We start from the raw sequence: 20,720 nt of genomic DNA on the forward strand, positions 1-20,720 counted from the left end.
AGCTTTCTTACGAACTCGCTTTTTTATGCGGATGTGCGGAGAACACTAGAAAAATGGTTGGAATGATGCGCTGTCGTTTGACCTTGTCGTTTGACCAGACCTGTCAAAACAACCCTCTTCAAAGTGCACCGAGCAAAGAACATCCGAATCTTTAGGCGCCCAGCCATCTCTGCGAACAGCGGGCTTCCATGCGTCACGCAGTGCTTTCTCTTTCGGGAACCTGTCGCACAAACATACGCAGAAAAAAGCTTGTTTCAGCCTATATTCGCCAGTTAAAAGGTAGATTTCATGTACAACAGCGCTCCTCGAAGGAGTTAGTGTCGAGCGATTGAAGGCTTTTTCGCGCTACATACACGTGAAACGTTACTCCTGACTTTTGCTTCGCACGATTCGTGCGACGCAGGCGTTCCCTTACGAGCTTGGATGTTCCCTTACAAACGCAGAACTACCGCTCAGCAGACCGTAACTAAGCACTATGAATGCCGCAACTGCCGAACTACCGCAAGGGCCCAAGCAGCGCAGCTGCGTTTTCTGCCCGGAGCAATATGGCGGTCGCCGGCGTCAGCCGCGGCGCGGCATCTCCACTCCAGAAGTTTTTTTTTTTATAACCTCCTTGCTTATAAGTCACGTTAGTCATACATTCGTACCCTTCCATGCCGATTTCGCGAGTTTTCGACAGGGTTTTAGCGTGACACCACCACCGCCGACATTTGTGAGGCAATACAAACTTCACTTGGAAAAAAAAACGAAAAAAAAAAAAAAAAAAAAAAAAAAAACGACGGTTGCGCGTCGAGTGCAACGCTTTCGGTAAAGCTAGGGAAACATGTTTTATTGGAATGTGAAGTTATCTGCCCAGCTGCCAGTCTAGGCTCCTCTGACCATAGAGTTTCGCACTATAACACCTAGAGGGTAAACTGGCGCCACCGCCTATGCGAGTTTCTTATAGCGTCCTCGATCACCTGCACCGGTGCGCACCGGGCGCCTTGGTGCGCACTTTTATCCTCGATCTACCGCACCGGTGCGCACCGACCATCCTTGATCACCGGAAGCGCACCCTGTTGGGGCGGTTTTCCGTTGCCCGTCTCGCACCGAGAAAATCGGCGGTGCGCCGGGGTGCAATCCCAGCAAGCACTGCGGGACGCGCGCACACCGCCGACTGCGAAATCGCGCACGCTCTGGCCCGATAGCTGCGGTTGCGCGGAGTGGACGGAGTTAACTAGTCGAGATGTCGGCAATCAGAAAGGAAGCACTGCTAGTTGCCGCAATCGATGAGCTTTTTTCAAGTTCGACTGACAGCGAAGACGACATGCTGATCGACCTCGTCCAAAAACAATGTGGTGAAGAGCGGCCGAAAGTGGACAGGTTCATTGAACGGGTCGTCAGGCGCCTCGACGACACCGGAGTACGGATATTATTTGGCTCGACATCTTTGTGCTACTAGAACTTGCTGGAAGCGGGCCGCGGAAGCGCACCGCGCTGTGTTGCTGACAATACGCTCGACTCCCCGCGCGTGCGTTGCTAAAAACGAATACTTACTCGCCATAAAATCGTTCATTTCATCCACCGACATCGCCACATTATGTCTCTTGCCATTAATTATAAGATCCATTGGTGTGTGTGCTTGTAACCAGGTATGTCGGAGCACGCAGTTTGACAAGGTTCGAGTGCTTGCCGCGTATGCTCTGCACCTGCAAACAACAAAACGTGCGCGCGTGCGTTTTGCGCACGTTTTGCGCGCCAGGGGCAAAGTGGCGCTGCATGCAAGCATCTGCACGGAGTGGATGGATGGATGGATGGATGGATGAGGCTGAACCCTTTAAATCGGGCGGTGGCATACGCCACCTAGCCATGGCTATTAACATAATTTGTACTTTGTGGTGGGTGAAATTTCACCCCTGCCTTAATTTTATCCACCAATCAGATAACCTCTGTTTGGTTATTTCTACCCGCTTAAAGTCTATTTTGCCTTCACTGTCCCTAAACCCCAATGCTTTGAAAAAATCAGCCCCGTTGCCTTGCACTGTAGGGTTAAGCCCCTTACAGAAAAGTACGAGGTGTTCAGCCGTTTCCTCTTCTTCTCCACACGCACAGCACAACGTGTCTATACCTTGGTACTTGACTCGGTACATCTTAGTCCGCAATACTCCCGTCCTGGCTTCAAACAACAAAGAGCTTCCCCTAGAATTATCGTAGATATTTTCTTTGGCAATTTCTTGCTTGAAAGTTCGGTATGTGCCCAGTGCTGATTTCGTCTGCATCCCTGTTTTCCACAGACCCCTCTCTGTTTCCTTAACCTTTTTCTTAACCGCTGTTTCCTGGTTTGCACCCCTCCTGCAGTCCAAATATTTGATTGACAGTTTTCTGGTCAGCTTCCTCCATTTTGTATCAACATTCCTCATGTACAAATAACTGAAAACTCTCCTTGCCCACCGCTTTTCTGCCATCTCTCTCAATCGCTCCTCAAATTCTATCTTGCTGCTGGCTTCCCTGCCCTCGAATGACGTCCATCCCATGTCACCCTGTACCCCCTGATTTGGTGTATTTCCGTGTGCTCCCAGAGCCAGTCTACCTACCCCTCGCTGCTTAGCTTCCAACCTTGCTCGAACCTCTGATCTCATGCACAGGACCGCATTGCCGAAAGTCAAACTAGGGACCATCACCCCTTTCCAAATCCCTCTCACCACTTCGTACCTATTGTAATTCCACAGTGCCCTATTTTTCATCACAGCTGCATTTCTGCTACCTTTAGCCGTCACATATTTTTCATGTTCCGTTAGGTACTCAGCCCCATTGTTTATCCACACTCCAAGATATTTGTACTTATCCACCACCTCCAGCGCGTAACCTCCTGTATCCTATGCTCGCTGCCCTGATTATCATTAAAAGTCATGACTGCCGATTTTTCTTTACTAAACTTCAAACCTAAGCTATCTCCCTCTTTACCACAGATGTCCATTAATCTCTGCAAGTCTTCCTTGCTGTCAGCCATAAGTACAATGTCATCTGCATACATCAGTCCTGGTAATGACTGTTTAATCCATTCTCCCTGCTTGGAATAGGAAAGGTTGAAGCCAAGTCCGCTCCTCTCTAATTTTTTCTCTAATCCTTGTAAATACAGCATGAACAACAGAGGTGACAGAGGGCACCCCTGCCTAAGCCCCTGCTGTATCTCTATAGGCCCAGATACCTTGTTTTCCCATTTTATAAGCACCCTGTTACTTTTATAGATATCTTTTAAAAGATTTCTTACTCCATCTTCCACCTCTAGAGTGCCCAGTATGTCCCACAAATCCTTTTGGATTACACTGTCATAGGCTCCCTTGATATCCAGAAAGGCAAGCCATAGGGGCCTGTGTTCCTTTTCTGCTATTTCAATACACTGTGTCAATGAACAGATTATCTTCTAACCTTCTTTGTTCTCGGAACCCATTTTGTAGTTCCCCCAGCACCTCCTCGCTCTCCACCCATGCCTGCAGTCTGTCCTTTATAATCTGCATCACCACCCTGTAAACCACTGACGTCACTGTTATGGGACGGTAGTTGTTTATGTCGGCTTTGTCCCCCTTTCCCTTATATATCATGCTCATCCTGCTCAGTCTCCACCCGTCAGGGGCTTTACCGTCCATTATCATTTTGCTCACTGCCTCTCTTAATGCTTTCTTAGATTTTGGGCCCAATGCCTTTATCAACATAATTGGGATGCCATCAGGACCTGTCGACGTGCTACTAGGAACCCTCTTCTCTGCCCTTTCCCACTCGCTTTGTGCCAGTGGAGCCACTGCACTGACTAGTCCATCCTCACCTGATTGAGCACATGCTATGTTTCGTTCTTTAAATTTTTCTGTCATCATTGTTCTTATATGTTCCATTGCCTCATCTCCCTCTAGTCGAACACCTTGAGCTGTAACTATAAACCTCTGCTCTAGGCTAGTCTTATTACTCAAGGAGTTGAGATGTTTCCAAAATTTCTTTGCTGCTTTTCTATCCTTTTTGTTTACTTCTGACAACCATTGGCTCCCCTTTCTTCTGATCTTCTCATTGATCAAATTGGATGCTTCCCTTCTACAGTTTAAGAAGTTGTTCCATTTTCTGCCTACATCAGCTTCTGGTTCACCCCTCTGCTTTGAATATCTGTGTTCCCTGGATGCTTCCTGGCGTTTCTCTATGGCCTTCTTAACCTCCTCATCCCACCAGCTCTTGGGTTTACGTCTTCTGTTCCCTTTTGTCCTGACTCGTACCTTAGTAAGCTCTAGCTCAAATAGTCCTGTTAAATTTGCATATGTCCATTCTGTTTTTGTGTCCTCTGAAATTACTTCCTCAATTTGCTGGGTTGCTATTTCAAGCTGCTTTTCCGAGTAAAATATCCCACCTGGTTGTTCATCTTGCCTCCTACCTACTTTCATTTCCCTTCTAAAACTCACCTTAATACGTTTGTGATCACTACCTAGACTTCTGGAGCCATATTCATCTATGCTCATTACATTTAGCCTATCGTGCATCCTATGTGACATACTGCGGAGTGCACCCTCCGCAGTGCGCCACCACCGCGGTGCACAGCGCGCCATTCTGGTTTCGGGGCAACCCCGGGGCAAGGTGATCGAGGACGCTATTAAAGGGCGCCGTGCCGTCATGGAAATGACAGGATATGTGCCTGCGAGGCTTGTGTTGGCTGGTGTTGAACGAGGCTTCGTCTAAAACGTGGATATGGCTACACAAATAATGCGTTCTTAAAGTACATTCTACATAAAAGGCTTTCATTCACCCATATTACATCTCTCAGTGAAGTTCACTCACCTACAATGCAGAATCAAGCGTGGAAAAGCAAGAACAGACGACAAAATGTTGCAAAGCGAGCGACAATGTAGTAGTTTGCCCTCCAACTTTTGCGGCCAGCTGATACTTTTTACGTTTCATATAATTGTGCATCCAATAGTAAGTCCTCAAAATTAAACAAAACATGTTTTTGTGTAATAATAAAGCTAAAGCAGTTTTTTACGTGCTGTTTTAGCAGGAAATTAATCATTGTGACAGACAGAAGGCGCTAGTCAGGCGCGTCTTCAAGGCGTTCTGGCTCTCCAAGAACGATGCTAATCCGACGTCAATATATATACCGGCATTCCCATGGATACCACAGCGCAGCAGCGCCAGTTTTCCCTCTAGGTAGGTAGTGAGAAACTCTATGCCTCTGACCTCCTTGAAGCCCTTGAGTTCAGGGAGAGCAAGGGGGAAAGTAAACATGTCCGCATTAGAGGATAGTAAGAGGCGATTGGAGGTTTGGTAGCAGAAAATTAGGGAGACCACAAACAAAGAGGCGTACATAAACAGAGTCCCCAGTGATGGTTCAAAACGTTTGATGCTTGGAATTCTTTACACTGTGTGTTTTCTCAAAAATATAGATAAGACAGACAAACTAAAAACAAGAGCTTGACGGCGCATCCCACTACCCTGTTTCAAGGAGCACGCTCATAGCATCCGTCCATTTATCCATCCTCGGTACTGAAAAAGTAGCAGTTCTTGCTTTTGTTTCCGCAGAAAAGACAAAAAAATCTGTAGATTCAAACGCATCATCACTCAACCAACAGAAAATTTAAAATATTAGTAGATCTACTGATAAATCAGCAGCCGTGGCACCACTGACACACATCGCACAAACGGCTTGTGGCTCCATCATTATCATCATCATCTGCGCACCGTTGTTTGGTACATGGAGGTTTTGTATTCCACGCGTGTTTTTTGGCGCCCGATTTGGTGACGGTGACACGAACTTCATTTGGTCCGATTTGGTGTGCCGTGTTTTTCTGCTGTCTCCAAGACTAATGCTCCCTACCTCCTATGGCAAATCAGAAGCGTGAGTATCAGTAGTGCTAAACGCAACACTTTCTCTCCTGACGGCAAAATCTCGATCGGCGAGACAAAGGATGTCGCCCGCTCGTTTCGGGATACCACAGATAGCTCGCGCTCCATGATTGAAATCGAAAGATAAATATAAAAAAAGGGTCAAATTCCCTGCGAAAGCACGTGAAATTTAACATACACTTTTACCGCAAATGGAATGTAACGGAAAAACTTCATTATGGCAGTTGGTGGCCCGTGTTTGGGAAAAGTGGGAATAGGAAAACGGGGTAAAGTTATATTCTTTGGCTTCTTTCGAGTAAAAAGGAATCGGTTGGCGAGAGTACTTTGCAAAGAGGTTGAATTTCAGTGTAGCGTAATTTCGATGCAACCAAGTGCCGATTTTACCGACTTCTTTGTATCGAGGTTTAACTATCGTCAATCAATGCACCTGCTATGACACTAATTCATCAGCTATTTAAAATTTCACCCAATTGTTGCGCATCTTTTTGCTTATTTCGTTCCTTAATTGGTGAACTGCCATTTGCCATTTTCGCGTTTGCTTTGTTTTGTAATCTCCGTGTTAAGAGTATTTTTACGCCCTTTTTTAATCAACTTTGTGTTTATTTTCTGTATTTGCCTTGTACCGCGTCTCTTGTACCGTTACTGTGGTTTATTATTTTGCACTGTATTTCTATTGATATGCCCCCCTCACCCAATGCTCTTCGGGGCCTGTGAGGAATAAATAAATAAATAAATAAACTGCGGTGCTGGCAGTTCTGCAGCTAGCAGTGGAGTATATTTCTTTACGTGTCGTGTATGAAAATTCACTTTGACTAAAGCTTGCTATGATGGCTGCCCTGCGCAAAATGTTATCATGCAAGGAGATTTAGAACTCGCTTACTCGTTTTGATGTCTGCTGGTGTCCCCTTCTGCCCATTTCTAGAATCCCAAAATCTTTTGCCAGGAAATTCCAAAGAAAGAAAATTTCTTGGGAAAATTTTCATGGGAGTTTCAGCCACTATTGTGATGCTATGTCAGAGGAGAATATTGATCCTGGAGAGCAGCATTGTGCCAGTAGCTGCCGTGATTGTCCAATGCCCACTCAACACCTATGTACTGGATAAAGCTGGCGTATGTGCTTTCTTCGTGTTCTAGCACATAACCTTCCCAGTTGTGGAAGTGGTTCTAAATTACCTTCATCTACATATGATGACAATGATTGTGTCTGCTTCATCTTCATGTTATTATTGTTCTGCTTCTTCTAATTTTTGTTGGGTGGTGCTGGATGTCCTTTTGTCTTCAAGCTTTAAAATTAAAATTAAATTATGGGGTTTTACGTGCCAAAACCAGTTCTGATTATGAGGCACGCCGTAGTGGGGGACTCCGGAAATTTGGACCACCTGGGGTTCTTTAACGTGCACCTAAATCTAAGTACACGGGTGTTTTCGCATTTCGCCCCCATCGAAATGCGGCCGCCGTGGCCGGGATTCGATCCCGCAACCTCGTGCTCAGCAGCCCAACACCATAGCCACTGAGCAACCACGGCGGGTGTCTTCAAGCTTAGCGCGTGGCCTATTAATGGGGTAGCCCAAATGTAAGCATTAGAAAAGCGGTGTGAATCCAACAGTAAGAAGCTGAAGTCTAGTTTTAGCAGAGAGCAGTGGCTCAGTCTGGACGGGTAAGAGGAGAAAGAAAAGCCGAGTCTTTCGACTTCACCACAAGAATGTGGAAATTTCACAAATGATTAAGTCCCAACCTTCTTTTACTTCTTGTTAGGAGATTGCTCACTCGCACCTGCAAATGGTCACTTTGATTATGTTTGACGATATTGATAACGTTGATGCAGTTTAAGGCTTACTACAAATGACGTTTCGCCAGCTATCACATAACTGCTTTGGCTTATTGACAAAACAATTTTTTTTTTCTTCCGCTTCACCATTTCTTTCCTGCTCTACAGTTCGGAAGGAAAAAATGGTTACCACGTTTGTTCTGTGTTTTCATCTCCTTTGTGAATGCTCTTCTCGCAAAATAAACATTGGAACACCCTAATCTTTTACTTTAGCTTGATTTGGTAATTTTCTTCATTATCTTTCTTGGAACACATGTTAATAATCTGGTCAGCATTGCACCATTTCATGCACCAGGAATGCAAAATAAAGCTGGAGTCATGTGAAAATAGGAATTTTGGTGCTCGCTAACATCATCTGGCATATTTTTATAGCATTGTTTATTCTACACTTCATTCACAGATAACATGCATGCCAGTTCTTACATCCAAGTCTGTAGCACTAGATTTGCATCATGGAAGTGTTCTTTTCCTCACCTGAGGAATCATACATGATACTGTGTTGCATCTTGTATTAAAAACAATAAATTGCTTTTGTATGGTTTGTATAGTATGCTCTTGTAAGTTTTGTGACTGGCATTAGCATGAGAGTAGTAGCAATCTACAAATGAAAAACCATTCTGATTTCTCAGAAAGAAAGCTTCAGAGTCGAACCAAAATTCATTTTGGTTTAAGGATTATGATGATCATGACTTACTGGCACCCCCATTGAAATGGGGTGGTCACAGATAGTCACCTAGCCTACTAGAGTTACTCAGGTATTCTATACATGCTCTTTATTCTAGCATTCCTATATAGATCTTTTAATCTTTTCGTCTTTTCTTTTTTGCTCGAAAATTCTCTATCTACATATGCCTGTAATGGATCAGGTCGTATCAATTTCTTCCCTGCTTTTTTTCCACCAATACTCTAAACGTCTCTTGCTTATCTCAACTGCTGACTGGTTGATTCTTCCGTCCACGTTAAATCCAAGCACTTCTGGAAGGTGTACAGTTACCTACATTTTTCACTGTGTGAATCCCTTCGCATTCCATTAGGATGTGCTGAGATGTCTCCCGATTTTCATGGAGCTCATGACGGGGCTTTAGGATTTGAGACACTGTTGATAGGCATCCCGCTCCGTTGGTGTGGCCGGTTCCTTATCTGGCGGGGCCTACTCAGTGCTGTATGTTGTGGCAGCCACTAGCCCCGTCATCAGATGGTCGTGATTCGAAGTGTAGGTGCCCCGCGATCGTTTGGAGGTATGTTGGTCCCCTTCGCTGCCTGTGACGTTTGCCTGTTCTGTCGACTGTTGATAGCGCTTTTCAGCCAGTTTCTGCAAAAGCTTCTCCAGATCTCCAGAACTCTGGTTTGAAGAGCTGTGCAGGTTCGGCATAAGTGATCCTTTAGGCGTGTTTCAAGATTGTCCAGCCTTTTGCAGAGTTGGCATGTGAAAGTGTCCGCATTGGTGGCAGCCTTCAGGTCATCGAAGGGTGTTTCATCAAGGTACACCCACCTTCTGCATGAATCACAGCTTATGTTGGGTCCCTCCTCCGCAGCACGGCCGGTGGCGCCTTTCCCTGTCCGACTCATGCTCACTTGCAGATATATCGCAGTCAGGCGAAGAGATCAGTGCACGTCGTTCCCAAACGGTAGGCAACCAGCTGGTTGGGCTGGAATGGCAGCGCATTTGGCCGGACCAGTAGAGCCACCACTTGGCGCCCTGTCAAATGCTGTACCCTGCTGCCTGGTTGTCTTGCTCACAGGTGGTGCCACATGTCCATCATTACCGGCGATGGCTCCAAGCCGGCATGAAAGCGACATTAGGCTTAGCACAGCGGGACTGCGTACACTGAGTTTTTTGTTGGCACAGTACCGTAGTCTCCGTCCGAGCCCTCCCCGAGTTCACGCGATGGTCAACGCTGATGTCGTGGCAGCCATGGGAGTTTGAGATTGATGTTGCTCATCGACACTTTCCCGATCTGCCATCCATGCGACTGGCATGCACGGTCCACGCAGCGATGTTTCTCAGCTCAATGCGACTCCCAGCAACAAATCCAGCACCAACGCCATCTGTTGGGCCAACTGTGACATCTGAAAACAATTGTATACAGCTGCCCGTAACATATTTTTTTTCTCCCTGCAATGTATTATATGTTTAATTCTTCGATGAAAAATATCGAGGATGTCAGCAAGATATTGTAACGAGAAAGGAAAAATGGTGGAATACGATTACTATAACTATATGTATTTAATGCATCGTTAATGCGGTGTGTAGAGAACGTCTGAAATTGTACAGTCAACCGCAAAAGTTTACGGTATGCGGTTTCCCCGGCAAATGTGAATTCCTGCGCTGTTAAAGCATGGCACTTCTAACTTAATCACTGTGTAGGTGGCGAAGGCTACCACATGCTGGAACATTTAATTTGAGGCTGTGTGACCACGCTTCGAGAGAATTCAGCTTCTTGGCAGTTCCTGTGGCTCCTAAACATTCGCGGTTGACAGTACCTATACCAAAGTTATATGAGCCCTTAAAGGGAATGTAAGGATGAAAATTAATATTTGAGCCATTGCACAGATATTTCTAAAAATTTATATGTTTATGTATCTTCTTGTTTTAAATATATATCCTAAGTTTCATTAATACAGATCAAATGTAAAAGAAGTTATGGTTATCATACAGCCTGATTAAGCTTGTAAACTTAGGAAAACCCTAATTTAGGAATAATGAAGACTTACTGATTGTTCTTTGATACCTTCTAGAGGGGTTAGGGGTAATGCTAGTCGCATGTTTTTCATTACATTTCTGTATCAATATCATCACTTTGAAGCTGTTAAATTTTTTCATTGTCGTTATATGTCTGATACGTAATAATCTATTCTGTTAATAAAAATTTATAAATATAAAAAGTACCTTATCTTCCTCACAAAATTTCAGCCCAGAAACTATGTTGAAAGCAGGTTATGGCTAAGCAGCTTGGAAATGAGAGTTTTCCTAAATGTTTTGTTCGGCCAAAAAGTGCAAACTGAGAAAAATGAGCTCAACGATTTCAGAACATGCTATTTAATTCAGACCAAAAATAATTAATCAAAGTGCCCTGCTCCATATGTTGGACCCTCTTCTTCAATTTGAACCTGCACTACGGCAATTGCTTCAAGTTGCTTACACTCTTATCTCAGCATTAGAGCGGTCCAGCATCCATGCCTGCATTCACAGACAAGGGTGTTGTGACCAGAATATGCATTTCTTTCTTAGTTTTTACTTTGCAGTCTGCTATACGTTCAATGGAAGGTCTGTCATCATTAAAATGCGTGAAAAACAAAGTTTCTGATGCAGGTATAAACTCTATCTTTAGTTTCTTGACCGCTTTTTGGTCGTGTTTTAAATACAGTGTTCATAGGCGTTCTTGACAGCGAATGCGCGCGACCGTCACGAAAAGAGAATTCATTTTTCTCTTTTCCTGTGGCAAAGATTGCCACCAAACTTGGGAATGAGCATCTTTATATGTCTAGGAATCCAAAATAACCAAATATATAAAATGCGTTTTTCTGGCGACAATCACAATTTTAGCTCCGCATCCCCTCTTAGGGTGTGAAATCATCTCACTGACCTCACTTTGCTGCAAAATGTTAAAGCTTGTGATCTGTCGGCACCTTGAACAATACCTGGATGATAGCAACTTGCTGTCTGAAGTCCTGCATGGTTTTAGGGAAGGCTTGTCGACTGTCATTCAGCTCTTTACAACATATGACGACTTCGCAGTTAATAACAAGGAACAAATAGATGCAATGTTTTCAGGCTTGGCCAAGGTCTTTGATAAAGTGCCTCATTATAAAGTTTTGTATAAGCTTTATGCAGTTGGGATAGACACCAAACTTGTACATTTTACCAGAGCCTGCCTCAAAACCTGTTCTGTACGTCGAGGTCGGCAATTGTATTTCTGAGACACTTCCTGTCATGTCAGGCGTACCATAGGGGTCAGTCTTGGGACTCATTCTGTTGCCTGATATATGTCAATGACATAGCAAACATAGCTGATTCCGGGTTGAAATAAAGCTTTTCACGGACGACTGCGTAATGTACACAGTAGTTAAATCAAGAGCCAATCAAACTAGCCTCAGCAATAATCTTGATAAAGTTTGCTGCTGGTGTGAAGAGGGGGAAATTAACTTAAACATTAATAAGTGCTTTGTTATGAATATAAGCAGCATGAAGACACCTTTACATTTCCATATTTCATTGGCAACATTGTATCTAATGATGGTTCTATCTATTGGAAACTCATGCTATAGGAACACATGAGTTGGAACAAGCACATTGAAAACATTTGCGCGAGCGCTCTCAGAACATTATGGGACCCTTGTCGCAAGCTTTCAGGAGCCCCCATAGAGGTAAAGCATACAGCGTTCACTACGCTTTACAGACCTCTCCTCGAATATACATCAGCTTCGCGGCATCGGTAAGCAAAAAACAAAAAAATCTAAATTAGCATAAGTACAGCGAATAGCAGTTAGCTGCATCTGCAATCGCTACAAAACAATTGATATTGTGTTGCAGATGCTGAGTACTCTTCACCAGTCAAGACGCACCAAACAGTCTAAAACTCTTGTATTTAATATGCCACGACAACGTCCAACATTATGAAATCGCTTTAGCTGTGACCCGTTTCTCATATGAACGTTCATCAAAACCACAGAAGAATGATACAATAGCTACATGCCATGAATGATGTATACAGATATTCATTTTTTATTAGGCAAAGAATGGCATGAATAGCCTAAGAACAATGTTAAAAGTAGAAATGTGGACATATTTATGAGTTTAGCTATGTAATTTTCTTTCCCAGTGTTTGTGTTATTTTGTTCCTTGATCTTTGCATTTTCAGTATATTCACTCCTGCCTAGACTCAAGCGAGTCTGCAGTATTTATAAGTAAATTTCGTAAATGTAACAGTCTACCACAACATACAATATGGCAAATCCTAGTTTGAGACGAAATACTGCTCTTATTTTGGTCACCAGGCTCATGAGAGTATTACTGAATGTTCGGGCGGTCGCACTTGGTTGCAAAAACAGCTTGTGCTAATACTATACTTCTAGTTCACTCACTAGGATGTTTTACAATTAAAAATGTTTTAAACAAATGTGTAGATTTCATAAAATTGGTCATTGAGCAAACAAATATATATTCAGCAAATCAAAATGGTGATTCTGCTCTTCTCTGGTCTGATCTGAAATCACCATCAGGACTTATTGAACGAAAAAGCTGATCTTTCGAACTAGTATCTATGTTCTTTCATTTCTTTGGCATTTTGTAATAACATTTTTCTTTTGAAGTGAAAAGCATCATTCAGGTAAGATGTCTTGTTTTCTTGGTGCAGCATTGGGGCATTCCAGCCGTCAAGCAACTGCAGATGGTGCAGTCATATCAAGGATATTGCCACGGCTGTAACTCCTGTGCCCATGAGACGGATAAAAGTGATCTGAAGCACGCACCACAATCCATACAAGCCAGCATCTGTTTGAATGCCATTTCTGCCTTTGGAGCTTCTCGCGAACGTTCAAGCTGAAGCAACCCTGCAACCCACACAGGCAAGAGGCCATTTGAGTGCTCTTTATGCCCTCAGAGCTTCGCACAAAAGGTTAATCTGAAGCAACACCTGCGTGTCTACACATGGGAGATGGCATTTCATTGTCCATTATGCCCATGCAGCTTCTCAAGAATGTCCACACTGAAAACTCACATGCTCACCCACACAGGTGAGAAGCCATTTCAGTGCCCTTCATGCCCTCAGTGCTTCTCACAAAAAAGTCTGCTGAACCGACACCTGCGCACCCACACAGGTGAGAGGCCATTTCGGTGCCCTTCATGCCCTCAGAGCTTCTCACGAAAGAGTAATCTGAACGACCACCTGCGCACCCACACAGGCGAAAGACCATTTCAGTGCCCTGCATGCACTCAGCGCTTCTCTCGAAAGAGTCATCTGAACCGACACTTGCGCACCCACACAGGTGAGAGGCCATTTCAGTGCCCTTCATGCCGTCAGAGCTTCTCACAAAAGAGTAATCTGAACGACCACCTGCGCACCCACACAGGCGAAAGACCATTTCAGTGCCCTGCATGCACTCAGCGCTTCTCTCAAAAGAGTCATCTGAACCGACACTTGCGCACCCACACAGGCGAGAGGCCATTTCAGTGCGCTTCATGCCCTTGGAGCTTCTTGCAGAAGTCTACACTGAAGAATCATGTGCGCACCCACACAGGCGAGAGGCCATTTCAGTGCCCTTCATGCCCTCAGAGCTGCTCGAGCAAGTTTACTCTGACGAATCACTTGCGCACCCATACAGGCGAGAGGCCATTTCAGTGCCCTTCATGCCCTAAGAGCTTCACACAAAGGAGTAATGTTGACCAACACCTGCGCACTCACACAGGCGAGAGGCCATTTCAATGCCCTTCATGCCCTCGGAGCTTCTCGGACAAGTCTACACTGAAGAATCACATGCGCACCCACACAGGCGAGAGGCCATTTCCGTGCCCTTCATGCCCTCGGAGCTTCTCGTACAAGTCTACACTGAGGAATCACGTGCGCTCCCACACAGGCGAAAGGCCATTTCAGTGCTCTGCATGCCTTCGCAGCTTCTCACAAAAGGGTCATCTGAACCGACACCTGCGCACCCACACAGGCGAGAGGCCATTTCAGTGCCCTTCATGCCCTCAGAGCTGCGCAGACAAGTCTACACTGAGGAAGCACGTGCGCACCCACACAGGCGAGAGACCATTTCAGTGCCCTGCATGTCCTCAGAGGTTCTCACAAAAGAGTAATCTGAGCCAACACCTGCACACCCACACAAGCGGTAAGAGGCCATTTCAGTGCCCTTCATGCTCTCAGAGCTGCTCGGACAAGTCTACACTGAAGAAGCACGTGCGCACCCACACAGGCGAGCGACCATTTCAGTGCCCTGCATGCCCTAAGAGCTTCTCTCAAAAGAGTAATCTGAACCGACACCTGTGCACCCACACAGGCTAGAGACCATTGCAGTGCTCTTCATGCCCTCAAAGCTTCTCGAACAAGTCTGAAGAATCGTGCGCGCCCACACAGGCAAGAGGCCATTTGAGTGCCCTTCATGTCCTCGGAGCTTCGTAGACAAGTGCACACTCAAGAATCACGTGCGCATCCACACAGGCGAGAGGCCATTTCAGTGCCCTTGGGGATTCTCAGACAAGTCCACACTGAAGCAGCACGTGCATATCCACACCGGCGAGAGGCCATTTCATTGCCCTGCATGCTCTCAGAGCTTCCCACAAATGAGTATTTTGAACCAATACCTGCGCACCCACACAGGCGATTTACCACTTCAGTGCCCTTCATGCCTTCGAAGCTTCTCGCAACTGTCTGCACTAAAGGATCACCTGCATACAGGATCACCCACATACCGAATTTGAGATGTTCCAAACAAGGTTGTTTGTTCAGCGTCTGCAAGAATGTCAAAGAAGGTTGCATATTTTATCACCTGCATAAAGGATCACCCACATACTGAATTTGTGGTTTTCCAAACAAGGTTGTTTGTTCAGCGTCAGCAAGAAAGTCAAAGAAGGTTGCATATTTTATTTGAGTGTCTACCAAATTCATGATAACCTAACAAAAAGTACAGTTCTGGAGCACCACACAGAAGCATGATGCTTTTGCTCTTCTTTCTGCTAAAACGTGGTGCTGTACCCTAATTCGGACTTGCTAAGGCACAAACTGGCACAGCACTAAATACATTGCATTTGAATGTATGCAGCCTGGAGAATATGCATATAACTTGGCGTTGAACTGAAGGAAAATCTTACTGGACAAACCTGTGCGCGCTGGATGCTACTCTGAAGTCTCTGAGGAATCCATGGCGTTTTTTAGTGAGAGATCCTGTGCGATGTGGGCACTACCAACCTTGCGCAGCCGCAGGATGATCTAGTGGTCATGACTCTTTGCTGTATGCTTTTGATGCTCTAAATTAAATTCATTGGGATGATCTCAGCTTTTTCTGTGTTCCAACTCGTGTGCAGCGTATAGCGCTCAGCTGAGAAAGAGTGGCAACATTGTGTTGCGCTGAAAGCATGAGTTTTGAAATTGTGGTGTTCTGCATTTGCAACAGCCTGGCACACCACTATCTCAAAGCTCGGGCTGTTAGCATACTAAAGCTAGAGTGTACTAGAATGGGGGAGTGGGTCCAGCGGGCGCCTTAGCAAGCGGCGAGGGTGAAGAAAAAAACACAGAAAATGTGGCGGCGCTGCCGTCGCCTTCTTCTGAATCTCCAGCCAATAAACGTTGGCTCCAGCTGTTTTGGCAGTGCTCATTGGCTGAGGCGAACTCACGGGTTTAGTAGCTGTCGCCTGCTCGATGCACCGTCATTTTTGCGTCTTTTGCGTTCTTTCTGCCGCTCTTTTTCCTATTTATTTACAATAGATCGGTGGGGAATAATCTCAGTGTTACCGCCACCGAGTATCCGCCTGTCAAAGCTCCATGCAGCAGCGGTAGGGTCTCCGACGCGACGAGCGTCCGGCCGGCGAGCGGGGCCGCTCATTCGGAGGAAAGTGACGGTGGCGCCACCTGGATTTTCCATAAAAGATGCCTCAGCGCAGAGCCCTCGTTGGACCCACTCCCCCAATCTAGTACACTCTACTAAAGCTGCCACACTTCCTCATACAAGCACGAGCCGTAACAAGGAAAAAAAAGGAAAAAAAAGATCATTCCATTCAATTGGGATAGTGGTATGCCACACTGTTGCAGCAGCAGCTAGAACGTCGCAATCTCGGAAGCTTTCTCAATCTTGGAGGGCCAGCTTTCTCAAATCCCCTAGTCACACACAAAGATAGAAAAAAAGTTGTGCAGATCCTGTGCACTATGAGAATCTGTGCTATTTGAAGCATTTTGCTGGTACCTCTCTATCCAGCGCTGTTCAGAGTAGTTGCGTGTAGCACTGACAATTGGGCGAGTTGGTAAAGATGCATGGCTTCAGAACGGCGCAACAAGGAAGACGAAAAGACGAAGCTTGTGTTCATGTGATCTTTCGTCTTTTCGTCTTCCTTGTTGCGCCGTTCTGAAGCCATGTAGTTGCGTGTGTTGGTCGTGAGTGTTTGTGTGTAACGACAATAGCACGACGACGACCATGTTGAAGATCGCATGGCAACAATGGCATGATTTCTACGCCGAGCGTACGACGTGAGCCTATGACATGGTGAGTGTTGGGTTCTAATAGGTATTGCACGAGCATAAGCAAGAGTAACATGGACATTGATGTTGCCAGCGACTACTTCTTATTGAATTGTATGTTCCTATGGCACAAGTTGGAATCGGGTAGCGCTAGACAGGGTTAATTGGAGATCGCAGGGAGAGGCCTTCGTCCTGCGGTGGACATAAATATAGGCTGATGGTGATGATGATCATGGCTATCGTGTGGTGTACGTCCAGCGGCGATGTCAAGCGACGATAGCATTTGTACAAATAAATGATAAAACATTGTTAACTTGAGCAAATGTTAAGTCAATACAACGTTGCACAGTTTCTACTAGCGTAATCTGATACAATAAAATTACTGGGAAAAGTGGGCCGATCTCAGAGATAGTGCACTCTAGCACGGTGCCTCAAAGTGCGAGCTCTCACAAGAAGATGAGAAAGTGACACGAGGTGCACATGCTGAGTGTTTCAAAGAGCTGGCTGGCTTTGGAATGAGGGAAGAAAGCGTGCAATCGATCATATCAGTTTGACCTTGATGATGCAGGTGAATGTTTTGAAGTCTCACAAGGGGTACAATTTACACATTTTCATGGGCAGAGTCATGTGCGTTTAGATCAAATCTTGCCTGTTGAAGTAATAGATAAATGTGATGGTTATGCAGAAGCTCATGTTCATTTTCCTGATCACTGCTTGACAACCTGTAGCATAGGCCCCAGAAAAGGGGCGGTGCCTTCTCATGGGAGCTTCGGATAGTGAACTCAATCTTGCTGCATGACCCAACATGTCAAGAAATAGTTATTGGTGGGTTCATCATCATCATCATTTATTTGCCCTTAAGGGCCCCTGATGGGGCATTACATAAGGGGGGGGGGGGTAACAAATGGTAACCTCGGGTCACATAAAAACAAAAGCAAAAAAGACATTAATACAGGTTGCAGAAACAGGTAAACACAGTAAACACATGAAAATTAGAAAGCCGAAAAAAAAGGGCTTACTAGTGGGGGGGGGGGGCTGTGGACAACACTGGTGTAATAATAACTGTTTAAATTTTACAGGATTAGTTTCATTGACGATACCATCCGGAAGTACATTCCAATCCGATATGGCAGTCGGCAGAAATGATTTATTGAAAGCGTTAGTTGAACCATGAATGCGTTGAACACTGTGACAATTAAAAAGGCGTCGTGATGATCTCATGGGCGGCTGAATTAGGCTCTCTCGTAAATAAGGAAAATTATAATACAGCTTATGAAAAAGGCAAAGACTTGCTATCTTACGACGGGATGCTAGGGAGGTTAGACCAATCGAAGCTTTGATGTTAGTAACGCTCAACCGAGAATCATATTTGGACGTTATAAAACGAGCAGCTCGATTTTGTATTGCCTCTAACGCCTGGATTAGGTACTCTTGATGGGGGTTCCAGATAGGAAGCGTATTCAAGTTTGGTACGGATGAAAGTTTCGTATGCGATTAGTCTAACCGTGGGCGAAGCAAAAGTGAGTGATCGTCTGATGAAACCTAGTGATTTAGAGACGCTTGCAGAAAGCGACAGTGATGTGCTTTGACCAGCTTAGGATTACTTGTTATTTCTATGCCTAGATACCCTATAAGATTCCACTTGTGATAGCGCGGTAGTGTTTAGCGTGTATGAGAAGTGTAGGTTAGATCTTTTACGAGACACGTGCATGAACTTACATTTTGATACATTTAACTGCATGAGCCAAGTCGAACACCAATTTTGGATTAAGGTTAAATCATCCTGTAGCAATGACTGATCGTTAATAGTAGAGATACGTCGGTACAGAACGCAATCGTCCGCGAAACAGACGAATGGATGATGAAATTTCATGCAGGAAGGTCATTGATAAAGATTAGGAACAGAAGCGGGCCAAGAACAGAGCCCTGAGGGACACCGGAGATAACGTTAGTAGAGGCAGAAGGATGACTTTCAGTGACGGTGTACTGCGAACGATCAGTTAAAAAGCAGTGAATCCATGAAAATATCAGCGGTTCAAGTGAAAGGCAAGAAAGTTTAGTCATGAGGCGCTGCTGGGGAACACGGTCAAAAGCCTTAGAAAAATCAAGGTAAATGACGTCAGTTTTAAAGGATGAGTCTAGGTTTAAGTGCAGGTCAGTCGTGAATTCAAACAGTTGAGGTTCGCACGAAAAGCCAGACCGAAAACCGTGTTGATTTTTGAAGAAAGAGGAATTATTATCCAGGTGCTTTGCCACGTGGGAATAAATTATATGTTCAATAAGTTTGCATGCAATGCATGTTAACGAGATAGGACGAAAATTCGATGGATCGGAGCAGCTACTGCCTTGAAAACCGGTGCAACTCTGCTTACCTTCCACTCGGACGGGATTTGGCCACTGGAAATAGACTGCGTGAAAATGATCTGTAGTACGCGACGGGATATTACTTTTGTGCCTTTAAGGATTTTAGCTGATATGTTGTCAGGCCCAGGGGCACTGGATATCTTCAAATTGTCAATTCTTTTACAGATTCCTTCTGCCGAGATACCAACTGGTGGCATTTGAGGGAAATTTGAGCTGAGTGGTATAGGAATATTAGCAGCTGGTTCCTGGGTGAAAACGGACGTGAAGTACGCATTCAAAACGTCAGAACGAAGCTCCTTCGGAACGACAGAACCATCCTGATATGATAAAGAGATGTTATGCGAGCCACTACGATTGGGAGTTAACAAAGTCCAAAATTTTTTGGGGTTATTTCGGAGGATGTCAAGTAAGTCTTTGTTGTAGAAGTGCGGTTTCGTGCTCCTCAGCAACTTCGTATAATTATGCAGGCACTCTAAGTACTTTTCCCATTTTAGTGCTGAATTGGAGCTCTTGGCTTCTCTGAACAACCGCTTTTTCTTGTTACATAATTTTCTTAATGAGTTTGTAAACCACGGTTTCCCGGCATCGCCGCGAATGCAAACGAGGGGTACATAGAATTCCATTAAAGAGATAATTTTTTCTTTATACGAAAACCAGTTTTCGTCAATAGACCTATTAGGAGCAGATTGTTCAAAGTGTTGGAGAAATTTGGCCATTTCCTCATTAATTTTGGAAACATCTGCTTTGGTGTAGTCGCGAATGTACTTTACTGAACATTGGCGCGAAGGAATTGAAATTGCGAGGTTGAACAACACTAACTTATGATCGCTAAGACTGTCAGTGGATGACAATGACTGAATTAGCTCAGGATTTGACACAAGGACAAGGTCAAGGGTGTTACTACCACGAGTTGGTATTCCGACAGTTTGAGCGAGGTTGAAAGAAAGAATAAGATCCAAAAAATCTTTGGAATGACGTGAAGATGCATTTAGGTTGTCCCAATCAATGTCTGGAAGTTAAAATCACCGCAAACCATGAGGTTAGCGCAGGGAAACTGGCTTTTGATATCAAGTAGAATGGTACTTAGGTCGTCAATGAAGGAGCGATCAGAATCGGGTGGTCGGTAGCAGGCAATGATGATAGTGGCGCGATGAGCCAATGAAATGTTTACACAAAGGATTTCGCTTTACTATTGATTGAAACAGGAGAAGAAACCAGGGTGCCCTTAACAAGAACCATCACGCCGCCTCCCCGGCGACCACATCTGTCACACCGGAAAAAAGCGAAAGACTGCTGTTCGTGCGAAAGTTCGTCATTCTGTATATCAGGTGTGAGCCAAGTTTCAGTAAAGATGGCAATATCAGTGCTGTTGTCATCCAATATAGCTTCGACAGCGTCTTTCTTTGGGAAATAGCTTCGGATATTGGTTAGATAAACTGATACAGATTTATTTCTTGGGATAGAGCTTGCAGTGGTTTGGGAGTCCCAAAGGGTGGGGCAGG

At 44.9% G+C, this 20,720-nt stretch overlaps 1 protein-coding gene and 1 long non-coding RNA gene across 13 annotated transcripts in view; one reads left to right on the plus strand and one right to left on the minus strand.

Annotated features, from left to right (window-relative positions):
- The window catches only part of LOC125944131 (uncharacterized), a 113,598-nt gene extending 98,161 nt beyond the window's left edge, over window positions 1-15,437 (minus strand). The window contains exon 1 of the long non-coding RNA XR_007466149.1: window positions 15,298-15,437. This is a non-coding gene — a long non-coding RNA (uncharacterized LOC125944131). The remainder of the gene's footprint in view (window positions 1-15,297) is intronic.
- Window positions 1-15,673, plus strand: part of LOC119445147 (zinc finger protein 182-like) — a 121,371-nt gene extending 105,698 nt beyond the window's left edge. For 2 of the 12 annotated variants that reach the window (XM_049664166.1, XM_049664167.1), the window contains exons 2-3: window positions 5,711-5,848; window positions 13,042-15,673. In XM_049664166.1, the coding sequence (XP_049520123.1) occupies window positions 13,342-14,688 (1,347 nt within the window). In that variant the 5' untranslated portion in view covers window positions 5,711-5,848; window positions 13,042-13,341 and the 3' untranslated portion in view covers window positions 14,689-15,673. Of the gene's footprint in view, window positions 1-5,660; window positions 5,849-13,041 lie in introns of those variants that run through there. The other 10 variants (XM_049664168.1, XM_049664165.1, XM_049664170.1 and 7 more) reach the window with 9 other exon arrangements.
- The last annotated feature ends 5,047 nt before the right edge of the window (window positions 15,674-20,720 follow it).

The sequence above is a fragment of the Dermacentor silvarum genome, chromosome 3 (genome assembly GCF_013339745.2).
Source record: "Dermacentor silvarum isolate Dsil-2018 chromosome 3, BIME_Dsil_1.4, whole genome shotgun sequence".
Lineage (NCBI taxonomy): Eukaryota > Metazoa > Arthropoda > Arachnida > Ixodida > Ixodidae > Dermacentor > Dermacentor silvarum.